This window comes from Octopus bimaculoides, chromosome 18, assembly GCF_046866305.1.
Source record: "Octopus bimaculoides isolate indiv1 chromosome 18, ASM4686630v1, whole genome shotgun sequence".
Classification (NCBI taxonomy): Eukaryota; Metazoa; Mollusca; class Cephalopoda; order Octopoda; family Octopodidae; genus Octopus; species Octopus bimaculoides.
This window is the reverse complement of record NC_142945.1, coordinates 50,274,881-50,287,380: the sequence shown is the minus strand read 5'-3', so window position 1 is coordinate 50,287,380 and position 12,500 is coordinate 50,274,881. Positions and strand designations below refer to the sequence as shown.

The window sequence follows — 12,500 nt, the reverse complement described above, 5'->3', positions numbered from 1 at the left end:
TTCACCAAGTACCTGTTATTATATATTGCGGCAATCTAAACGTGGATGATGGGAAAGAAACTCACAGCGTTCAATACAGTCGCTAAGAATTGATTGTCGGCCATATAGAAAGCTTTCGATCGATCTAAACTGATCAGTGTCCATTGATGTCATACAGTTTACGTTCCCGCTCAATGATATACCTCATGGGCTGGATGTTGATATGGGTACATGAACTCGGAATGGCACTCAATTACCTTTCATAAGGGAAAATTTTGACGGGGAGGGGGCCAGTAGATTACATCGACCCAGTACGCAAATGGTACTTAAGTATTCGACCGCAAAAGCGGAATTTGAATTCAGAACCTAGAGACAGACGAAAAATAATTACATATTGTTATACTGAATAAATATCTTGGCACACAACCATAAATTTCGGGTAAATTTAGTAAATCGATTACAGCGACCTCAGTACTTGATTGGTACTTATTTTATCGAACCCGAAGGGATAAAAGACAAAGCCTCCCTCGGGAGAATTTGGAGCAAATGTCGCTAAGCTTTTTTCCGGGTCAGCTAACGATTCTGCCTGATCACCGACTTTGGATATTTAAATATTGTAATTGTAACTCTTACAGTTTGAATATGTATATACCTGCAAAAACGGACATCATGTCTGAGTGTGTGGAAATATTTACTGGACAACCTACAGCGTTTCTCTGCCAATACATTGCAATCATCTGACACCGCAACACCTAGAAATTTCGAAAATGAATTTTCTTTAATTCTTAAATCTTGATGATGGTTATTGTTCCCCTTTTTAACTAATACATCACTTAGTAAAACATCCTTTATAGTCTGTAAACCTTTCAAGACATAATGAATCCGCGGTGAACGATTAAAAAAATTATACCTGCTTGTGTTATATGATGATACGTCCGGTGGATGAAATTTATGTTACGGATATTTTGCTAATTATTTAAAACAAAGATAGTTAGGTGCAGTAGAGAATTTATTATATATTACCATATCTGCAAGTCAATAAACAGCGCAGAAATAATATAGTATGAACTAGTATGAACGGATTTCTATAAAAAGATACCCGACTAGGTCTTCTTTTTGAGAGAAAAATCTAAGTCAAATGAGATTTTAAAAATGGTTCAAACATTCATCGATATGTTACAATAGAAATGATGACATATTCGATCTTCGAAATATGCAACAAATTCGCTCGCATAGTCTTGGTTCACGTGTGTGTTTACCTATATGCATGAATGAATCTAAACATATTCACATATATACATATATGCTTAGACTGATACGTAGGTACATATATATATAGATAGATAGATAGATAGATAGATAGATAGATAGATAGATAGATAGATAGATAGATAGATAGACACACACAGAGACAAAGCGACAGACAGCCAGCCAGCCAGCCAGACAGACAGACGGACAGATTAGACAGACAGACAGACGCACACACAGACAGACAGACAGACATACAGATAGATAGATAGATAGATAGATAGATAGATAGATAGATAGATAGATATATAGATAGATATGTAAACTTTAGCGTGAGCGAATTGTAATGTGAGGAAGAGAACGGAATTCACCTAACTCCCTGTATCGGTTGTCCAGCCATGTTAAATGCAGGACGTAACCTATGCATCTCGCCTATCGGTAGTAGCTACTGCTAAGGCCGCGTGTCAACGTCGCGCCCGCACGCGCCCGATCACCACCATTCTTTCGAGGCCAAACAGGGCCACGCTGGTCTTCAGTCCATCGCTTCATCGTTTCAACTTCCCCTCTAGTGATACACCGCAGCTATCCACACTGCCCTATCTTTCCATTTCATCTCGTGTCCACGCGCTCCTGTGATCTCAAAGGTCACCTTCTCACTTATGAACATAAACATGTTCATATGTTTACATTTATATATATTTCCATATACATGCGTATGTGTGTATGTGTGTTGTGTGGTGTTCGGATGTTTTTTTTATTATTTTGTGGCTGGTGTTCAGCTTTATGATAGATTCAAAATCGTAGAACATGTTTGGAATTGCAAATTACATTTAAATGAATATGAATGAAGAAAAATCTTACCAAAAGTTAGGACTAAAGCGAAGATAATAATGTTCATCGTTAATATCGGGTAATCGTAAAAGTTTGCATCTGTAATAATATTGAATATGTAGCTTTGTCTTTTTTAATAAAGAGGATTGTAACAGATGTCTGACATCGAGAATGACAGATTAATTTTGAGAGGTGATTCATTACGATATGTTTTCAACCATTCAATGATTTGCAGAGCATGTGATTTTCACATATTATCATATAGTTAGAAACCTACACACTTGAATATTTTTTAAACTTCATCACCTCGGACTATAATAACAGATGGAAATGTCATTATGTATTTCATGTTGTAATCTTAATTTTAGATTACAATAGACCATACACTTAAAGAGCTACTGATTGCCTATTAAACACGTATTAATAACTTTCGCAAAAAATTATAGTTCCGTGGTTAAAACTAAAATTATTTGGTGGTATATGTTCAGGAGACGTTTGAATTGTACGAGATCTGTTCCATCCTAAACGTGTCTCTAAGGAAAGTTAAAGGGCGTAGTTTTATTTAAGGCGAAATCCGTTGTCATATGATGGGGGGGGGGAGTTCTAGTTAAGGCGAAATCCGTTGTCATGTGAGGGGAACAGAAATGCTGTAGACGCATAGACAGATAGATAGATAGACAGGCAAACAGTCAGACAGACAGACAGATATATATATATAGATAGATAGATAGATAGAAGATAGATAGATAGATAGATAGATAAATAGATAGATAGATAGATTGATACAAATACAGATATGGAGAGAGAAAGATAGGACCTACATGTGGCGGGTAATGTGGACAGCCTTGTTGCAAGTTGTTAGGTTATATTTACTCTTGTAAGCGTTTTCGGATCAACGATTCTTCTTCAGACATTTTTCCAGTTTACATTTTATGGGGTCCTTGCGGGTACTTGTGAAAGGCTCTGGAAGCAGTAGTTTAACCTCCAAACGTTGTGCTCGCTCCGGCATTTAAGGTTAGGTGATTTCTTCCTAATGAAGTGTTCGTCCGCGATTCTCTGGTTGACACTATTTGTTCCCTTTGCCAGTATAAGGATGGATAAATCTCTACTACGCATTGCTGGGTTTGTTGGAATACGCACAACGAGAGGTGTGAGCTTGTGGGAATGCTGTCTTTTCGTCGATCTTATTTACGTTAGCTCACATAAACACGTCATTTGATACACTGCGTGAGTTTTAAAACATAACTGGCCGCTGACCTTTGGCCGTTTTGCTTTGATTGGGTCTTGGTTCAAACAGCATGTGTCCAGTGTTTTGTTTTTGTGAGAGGTAGTGTCAAGGCTATTCTGATGGGCAGACAACATTTTTCGATGTTCTTTATCTTGTTTTCTGCTTTGTCACCATTGTATGGAAAGTTGACGTAACCTAACCCTTACATTTTCATTTCTTTCTTCCTTACTTTCCGTCATCCTTTCTTTCTTTACTTTTTTCTTTCTTTCTTTATCTTTCTTTCTTTCTTCCTTCCTTTCTTCCTCTCATTCTTTCTTCATCCTTTTCGTTGTTTTTTGACTATTGTTGTTGTTGTTGGTTCTGCTATTACTGTCTCCGACTCTGCTGCTGTTTTAGTTTCTAAGATCGTCGTTGTTATTACTGTTGTTCCCGTCACTGCCGTTGCTACTCTGCTGCTGTTTATTATTGTTCCAGTTACTGCTGCTGCTGCCAATGTTGATGTTGTTATTTTTATCGTGATTGCGAGAGTTACCACTGCTGTGGTGGTTGTTGGAGTTGTTGTTGTGGTCACCATCACCTTCATCGTCATAAGTTCGTCTGCCACCATTGTGTCTGTAGTTGTTGCTTTTGCTGTTGTGGATGTTGTCGGTGTCATCGTTGTTTTTGTCATCGTCGTCGACGTCGTCATCGTTGCTATTCTTCTTCTACCAGATAGAATTGTCGCGGTGTCTTTGTAACTGCCGTTCCCGTGTGTTTAGAGTGTTGCACACATTTTCTATGAATATAGGATTGCATCATGTGAGGTGCAGTATCTTAATGAATTCTGTCCTTAGATGGTTCTCTATTTCAGCCACGTCGCACCTGCTTACGCGGCTGTTGAACTCGTTAAAGGCTACAATTTGCATCAACAACAGTGGATATGATGAACCCGAGTAGTGGAAGATGTCTTTCTTCGCCTGTTTCTCGAAGAAACGGTTTGTTGCATATCTTTATATAAAGAAGTCGAGGAGTCTCAGTGAGCAACTAGTGGCTTGGTGTTTAATCTCAAACTGGATGTTGTGATAGAGGCTTTGAAAGCTATTGGGGATCCTGGTCGACTTATCTCTGGAGTTAGTCAAGACGGATGCTTCGTCAACGTATCTCCGGGTCAAAGCGATGTTTTGTGAAGCATGGAGTACCATGTGTTCCAGTATATTCAGGGTAGGGGTAGCCATGATCCCACTCTGTCTATACCCGATTAAGAGAACGAAGCCTTCCAGGAATGTGCTGTTTTTGTAATGGAAGTGGAGGTTAGCAATGAAAAGCCAAGGTTGGACTTGAGGTTCTCTGATGGACAGTCACAGGAAAACGCTCAAAATGCTGTTACTTGACATCTCTGCGTGAAACGAGGAACGGCTGTATAAAACACTAGCAACAGCTATGTAAATAATAATAAAACTTTCTTCCTTGTCGAAAAGTGTTGACAAATACATCGAGTGTATTACACTGGTCTGCATGATTTTTTTTTATTGGTTGTAAGGTATCATTTTCTGAATATATATGAAAAATAACGAGTCATTGTGTTGTGTATTTATCTTTATCACATCAGGTTGTCAAATTATACGACGACGTTAGTTTTCTAATTTTGTATGACATAATTGAATGTTAAATTAAAATGCTTACTTTATATTGACTTAAATGTTAAATTCTAATATTCTTTTCTTTATTTTCATTCTGTGAATATGTCTAGAGACTGCAGATATATTCCCGTATGTCTGCGGGCAATTCACCCCTTCAGATTCTCGGGGCAGTATTACTCTTTTGTTGAAACGCTGTTGTTTACCTTATATTGGCTACAAGCTGCAGATGAAACACAAAAGCCTCATAATTCGAGGTTGATGGTGTTGTACAAATTTTGAAATCATCTAAGGTGGTGAGATGGCTGATGTTGATAGTAATGCAGAAAAACATTTAACGGCATAAGGTGTGACTTTATGTGCCGTGTTCAAATTCAGCGGTTGAATTTGCATTTCATCATTTTGGGGGTGATTAAATAAGTTGCAGTTGAGAAACCTGTTCGGTGTAATTGCCTAAACTTCTCCCTCGAAATTACTGGCCATGTGGCAACATTTGCAACTAATATCGAAATAATCCAAAATGCAATAGTTGGAAATATAGAAGTACTTATCTATATTTAAAATATACCTGTAATGTAATAAGCAACCATACACAACACAACTGTATGTCAAGTATTCAGGATGGATACCTACGTGTCTGTACGATTTCAATTATATTGGTTTCAAATTTTGGCACAAGTATAAATCGATTACATCGACTCCAGTACTCAGCTGGCATTTGTTTCATCAGCCCCGGAAGAATGAATGATAAATTTGACCTCGACGGAATTTGAACTTACAGGGTGAAGAAGAACGAAATGCCATTAAGTAATTTGCCTGAGGTGTTAAAGATTCTATCAGCTCCACGCCTGCCTCACTTCACCAATATGGCAATTTTTCATCATACGCAAATCTGGCAGAGTAACAACTACTAAATCAAAATAGCTAAAACACAGACTGTAAACTTTATTTACATATGTCTCAAGAATTTAATGTTTACTGCAATAACGAAGAAGCATTCCCTTGTGACCTGCATAAATATAAAAGAGCTGTTAGTGAAAAATCTGGAGATGTGAGAGGAAAGAATTCGATTCTTAGTGTTTCAAATAAATGACAAACATGAGTTGTAAAAACCTTGTGCCAACACATTGAGTTATCAAATTAAGCAACAAAGAAATTGTTTGATTTCTCATTTTAATTCTTCTCAATTTAATGCCTACATATATACCAAGAAAGCGATTGTGAGAGTTAGAGAGATATCTCACGAGGGGAGAAGATTATGAGGTAGGTTTAAATGCGTGTAAAAAAGTATCAGGCTATTTGTATACTTACCTGAAATTAGAAACGCAATGATAATAAATATTTTCATTGTCTTTTTCAGTATAGGCGTAGGAGTGGCTGTGTGGTAAGTAACTTAGCGGTTCGGCAAAAGAGACCGATAGAATAAGTACTAGGCTTCCAAAGAATAAGTCCTGGGGTCGATTTGCTCGACTAAAGGCGGTGCTCTAGCATGGCCACAGTCAAATGACTAAAACAAGTAAAAGAGTAAAAGAGAGAGTATACGTCAAGATGTACCGCGCTTTTTGAATTACCTTATGAAATGAAAGAAATCAATTGTAACAGATGTGCACCCTCCTTGCATATCGCATGTTATATTCTAACATGGTGTAATTCATTTTATTTTATTTTCACTTGAACTAAAATTGGAAGGAGCATCTTAAGAAATGTTAAGCTTTGTTTTACTTTGTCTTCTAAATTATGTATTTAGTAGTCCAGCAATTGCATACTTTTTTTTTTACAAAACTCATGTAACGATGGAAACATTTCTGTAAAGTAGAAAAACAAAAGAATGATGCGCAGTTTTTCATAATTACACTAATCCTGGAAAATATAACAGGAAAATCGTTGCCATGAAAACACTGTGTAGCTACAAGAATCCCTCCATAACATGCTTGTTGCCTTCCAAGAAGAGCCACAAGGTTATGGTAGAGTTCCTTTGTTGCATCGGCTGCAATATTCATCCAAATTAAAAATAATGAATATCCACGTAATACTGTAGTAATATGTAAATTTATTTGTTAATTAATGCACACCATGGATTGTCAAAAACATGCGTGATCTAAATATTTTATATCATTGTTTTGTGTTGCTTAAGAAATTGAGTAAAAGTTATTTTTATTATAAATGGCAACCGTGAAAATTGTTCACAAATCAAGTATTGTTACACAATAGCTGCGTTAAACTATTCTAGTTTTATTTCTTTAAATTTTCATTGCATTTTAAAAAAGATATGTGACGTTTTTCCAGACTTTATTCACAGGTTATGAATGCACACACTCGCAAACACACATACACACATATACATGCCTTCGTAAGTTGAGCAGTTTTCCAGTAATTTTGCAAGAACACAAACAAATAGACCAAAATGAGTGATTACCATCCCCTACTTTCGCTTACGTACACAGGTTAAATGTATACAATTATTGAGGATTTCACTGGATAACTGAAGAATAACAGTAACAGATGAGATAATTAAATACCTATATATTTAATATAAGAAACATTAGTTAAAGGTATTAACCTAATTTTCTATTTCAAAAATTATTATAATTATTAGTATATACAATTCTCGATGACTTCGCTGGATAATTATAAAAAGAGAGATTAGAGTTAAGAATTCTACGTTATGCTTAACTATTTGAACCCCAAATACCCGTTGTCCTCGGCACTCTCACCCCAGGTTCCAAGATAAAAGTACCACAAACATGATTTAGTGTCCCTAAAATGTTTTCTGTCTCTCGTTTTGAAATAAAATCCCAAACAGAGCGCAACGTCGTTCTTACCACTCGTTTTTCTTTTTTATCACCAATACTTGTGGTGCCTGTGGAACCAGCAGTTACGGCTTGGTTTCTAATGCAGAAAATAGTGACCGGCAAACGGCAGCTGGAATTTGTATCTGCACCTGGCGACCAGAATAGCGGCCTCTAAGGTATTTGCAAACAATACAACGTGGCAACCGGTAATGTGGCCGCTGGGATATTTGTATCTGCAGCTGGATCAGCGTCCGCTGGGTTTCGGACTATTAATAGAAGCTCAGATAGTCTACATCGTGACAATTAATTATTTCCTTGATATCAAACACTTTAATAGGGATTTACCATATTGTATAATAATTAAGATTACTGTATTTTTAATTCTGTACACACACATACACACACACACACACACACACACACACACACACACATTTATATATGTGTGTGTGTGTGTGTGTGTGTGTTTGTGTACAAATATACGTGACCTAGTGGTTAGTGTCTTGGATTTACAATCGCAAGACCGTGGTTTCAATTCCTCGAACCGGTGTGCGCTGTGTTCTTGAGCAAAATACCCCACCTCATGTTGCACTGCGATCACTTCGAAACCTGACGTCTGGTACACAGTGCCCCTGTTCAGACAGCGTCGATCGCATGGAGAGAGAGAACATTAATGCGGGCCACGACCATTTGACCTCTAAAAACAAACCATATATGCAGATCGTGCAGCTATTGCTAAATACTCATACTCCATCTTCGAATGGAGAGTCCATCATATATATGTGTGTGTGCCTTTCTGTATGTTTGTGTGTGTGCGTGTGTGTGTAAAAGATACTATTATATAAATATTGAAAACCTGCAAGTGGACACGTCATCATATTATACTATCTACTTTGATAATGGCTGTCATTAAAATTTGACATTTCAGTTGAATTTGTTACGACAGATGTTCATAAGACATTGAAGTTTTGCATGAAATTTTGTGAGTATATATATATGTACACATATATATGTATACATATATATATATATATATATATATATATATATATATATATATATATATATATATATATATATATATATATATATATATATATATAGCAGGCAGATCATGCTCTGCGTGGCATTACTAATTCATGGTTAATAAATAATGAAACGTTACTTCTCTTTATTCCCTACTGAGTATACATGTTGCATACGTTTTCAATCTCGTATACTAGGGAGACAGATGTTTCCTTGGCTTTGGACACCGGGACCATCTGAATCTCATGATAATCTTTCTTTTAAGTCCTAACGCAGGATGGTCTCAGCAGACATATACATCATATATATATATATATATATATATATATATATATATATATATATGTATTTATATATATATATATATTAATATTTCTAAGTTTCTCTAAAGGAGACTACGGCAGCGGTACTGGAAATTAATAGTTATCGCCAAGCCAACATGGCAGTCCAAAAAATAGGATGAATGCTGCTGTTGATTATCTCCAAGAGGCCATCCCCTCCAGCTAGCTATGTGACTCACGAGGTCAGCCGCCTCCGCTTGCTGGTCTGGAATTTACAGACTAGTTTCGAGGTATTGCCTGTTATCAATGTAGGGCAGCCGAACCCAACAGGAGTCCCTACTGACCGTCTGTACGAAGGATTATTTACCTAAATTTAGTGGAATACATCCACTGGTTTTTTATATATATAAATCCACACACACACACACACACACACATATATATATATGTGTATGTGTACGTGTGTGTGTGTGTGTGTGTAAATGCATATATATATATATATATATATATATATATATATATATGAATATATACTAGCATATATGTATGGGTATGTACTTTTATAAACGTAGTTTGTTTGCATAAAGTAAATAATATTGTAAAAGAAATTCTAATCTACCTTCTGAAACAAGTACTTGATTTTTGCCAGTTAAAGTGTTTGGTGCATCATAGAGAAGATAGTATCGATATGGTCCCACTATATGTTGGATATAGTAAAATCACATTTTGGATTTTTGTGAATCTATCACTTTTTTTATTTTTTGAGACAGGTGAAACAATACTATTACACGCCTCCAATTCCAATCGAATTTGTGTACAAATGATCTTACAACATTTAGAAAGTTCCTAATTTCTAAATCACTTTGGTTTGCGTATATACCAACTAAAATTGCATGTCTTTTCATTTCTTGGGTTAGCATGGTATCTTGAAAGGGTTATCTGAAAAACAAAGATACATCAAATAATTTAAAGGTGTAATGGACTAAAAACGAAATGTCTTCAAATACCACTCACACCCTGTATATCTATCAAATATCCTAAATAGATTGAATGTTATATTATTTGAAAAGCAATTATAATTAAGAATTAAAATGTTGAAACGATGTTTAAATTTCTAAAATTTTAAAGTAAAATTACCGTCATAATTTAATCATATTAATGTTGAAGTAATTATATGATACATTTCCTCAAGTTAAACATCAACAAGATAATTGCATGCGATTTTTGGGGGAAATCGGAGTTTATGTTTTTGTTACCTAGATTTTAATAAACCTAGGTTTAATAGTAACGTTTATAAGGACTATTCTGTGATTCAACATGGAACTCCGGAAGACATCAGGAAACCCAATTACTTTATCTATAACAGTATATAACTTTCATTTCAAATATATTTCCCCCCAAAAAAAAGTTCAAAGAAATTGACATATTAATAGGGAATGTAAATCATTACCCTTCAACGTCATGGGCACGTAAATCAAGTAACAGATCAAATATGTATTTACCAGTTATGAACAAAACATGTGTTACCTTCGTTTTTCATTTATAAAAGATTTTTACGTGCCCAAGAGCGTTAAAAACCTTAAGAATAACAGAACACTGACGATGAAAATCTACATCTTCATTGCGTTTCTCATTTGTGGTAAGAATGTACATTACAATTTTTGTCCATTGTCCTTCACATGAAAACATTCATCTAACAATATTTCTCTTTTTTCCCTCTCTTTCTATCCTTCTCTACACTGTCCTTATACGCACACGCACGCACACACATTTATATATACACAAAAACATTTATTCAAATACATATGCATATGTATATGTATGTGTGTAATTATATATATATATACATACAACGCTCTATCTATGAATTTATCTATATATATGTATATAAATATAAATATATATATATATATATATATATATATATATATATATATATATATATATATATATATATATATATATATATATATATATACATATTATATAGGTATATATATATATATGTATATATATTTATATATTTTTATACGTGTGTCTGCGTGTGCGTGTGTGCGTGTGTGTGTGCGGAAGAGTCTATGTTTCTATGTTTATCATCCGCAGGCACTTGAAGAGCTTAGCTTGTTTTAAGTCCGCATAAATTAGCATTCCGGCGAAAGGTGGCCCATTAAATGAGTGTTACGTTGTGAAAAATAATAAAATTAAGTACTTTTCCGACTCTAATCGTCATGACGGTGTCTCAACAATTCTGCATACACACACACACACACACACACACACACACACACACACAGAAACATGCACACGCATACACATACACGTCAGTATACTACAGCAACGTACGGTGCATCTAATACTGTATCTTTTAGTTAGCGAAGTTCATGAAATTAACGTGCAAATGGCGGAGCACTCCACAGACACGTGTACCCTTAACGTAGTTCTCGGGGGAGATTCAGCGTGACACAGTGTGACAAGGCCGACCCTTTAAATTACAGGCACAACAGAAACAGGAAGTAAGAGTGAGAGAAAGTTGTGGTGAAAGAGTACAGCAGGGTTCGCCACCATCCCCTGCCGGAGCCTCGTGGAGCTTTAGGTGTTTTCGCTGAATAACACTCACAACGCCCGGTCTGGGAATCGAAACCGCGATCCTACGACCGTGAGACCGCTGCCCTAACCACTGGGCCATTGCACCTCCACCATTAGAAGATAAGAACTGTGAAACGGCAACAAGTCTAATGATGATGTGGCTTAGAACGAATAGGGACAACTCACTAACAGCAAACTCAACACTGCCGACTCGAAACCGCCTCAACGACTGGACAACTCAACGTCAGGACAATTTATGAATAAGTAATTTATTCGTTTCATGACTTTATTAGAAATTTATAAAAGCATTAATCTTAATACATGTCATGAATAAAAAAGAAAGCAGAACTTTAGAAATTCGAAACATTATCAGAAAGTTAATGTCATGTACCAAATTAATCTTTTATAAATACCTAATATCATAAAACGAATAAATTATATTTATTAATGAATTTTCTTGGTGCTGAGTTGTCTTCGTGTTGAGTAGTCCTGGCGTTGAGACGGCAGTGCTATGTCGGCGGTGTTAAGTTGGCGGTGTTGAGTTGTACTGAACCGCTCTAGAGATATATAAATTTGTCAAACTTCATAGATAATTAAAGACAAGTCATATATATACTTTTCCCTTTCATATATGCATATATATATGAAAGTTGTTTACTGAACCTTCAGTATTTTTGCTCCCTATATATACATATATATATATATATAGTCTGTTAAAGTCTGTCATACCGGCCATGACGAAGGGAAATAGCCCTGAAACTCGAGTCGCCTTTATATATATATATTTATATTTATATATTTATATATTTGATCCTTTATATTGAACACTCAATATTTCATCTACATTCAATACTTTCTTTCATGGTGCCATCCATTTTTATTTTATTTTATTCTATATTGTATATTGTATATC

General features: G+C 35.6%; 2 protein-coding genes and 1 long non-coding RNA gene across 4 annotated transcripts in view; 1 reads left to right on the top strand and 2 right to left on the bottom strand.

Annotated features, from left to right (window-relative positions):
* Positions 1–2,372, bottom strand: part of LOC128249865 (uncharacterized) — a 6,984-nt gene extending 4,612 nt beyond the window's left edge. Inside the window, exons 1-2 of one of the 2 annotated variants that reach the window (XR_016245077.1) lie at positions 2,089–2,352; positions 632–731 (exon numbers count right to left, since the gene is read on the bottom strand). Coding sequence is in view for 1 of the 2 variants with exons in the window: in XM_052974407.2 (XP_052830367.1) it covers positions 632–731; positions 2,089–2,125 (137 nt within the window). In the remaining variant the exon portion in view is untranslated. Of the gene's footprint in view, positions 1–631; positions 732–2,088 lie in introns of both variants that reach the window. The other variant, XM_052974407.2, reaches the window with a different exon arrangement.
* Positions 2,373–6,080: 3,708 nt separating this feature from the next.
* LOC149132082 (uncharacterized) lies at positions 6,081–10,843 on the bottom strand. Its single transcript, XR_016245078.1, has 3 exons — positions 10,529–10,843; positions 9,621–9,940; positions 6,081–6,409 (listed from the first exon to the last, which is right to left on the bottom strand). It is a non-coding gene; the product is annotated as an uncharacterized LOC149132082 (long non-coding RNA).
* LOC128249864 (uncharacterized) overlaps positions 10,525–12,500 on the top strand; it is a 7,573-nt gene continuing 5,597 nt past the window's right edge. The window contains exon 1 of the mRNA XM_052974406.1: positions 10,525–10,640. Coding sequence (XP_052830366.1) covers positions 10,604–10,640 — 37 coding nt within the window. The 5' untranslated portion in view covers positions 10,525–10,603. The remainder of the gene's footprint in view (positions 10,641–12,500) is intronic.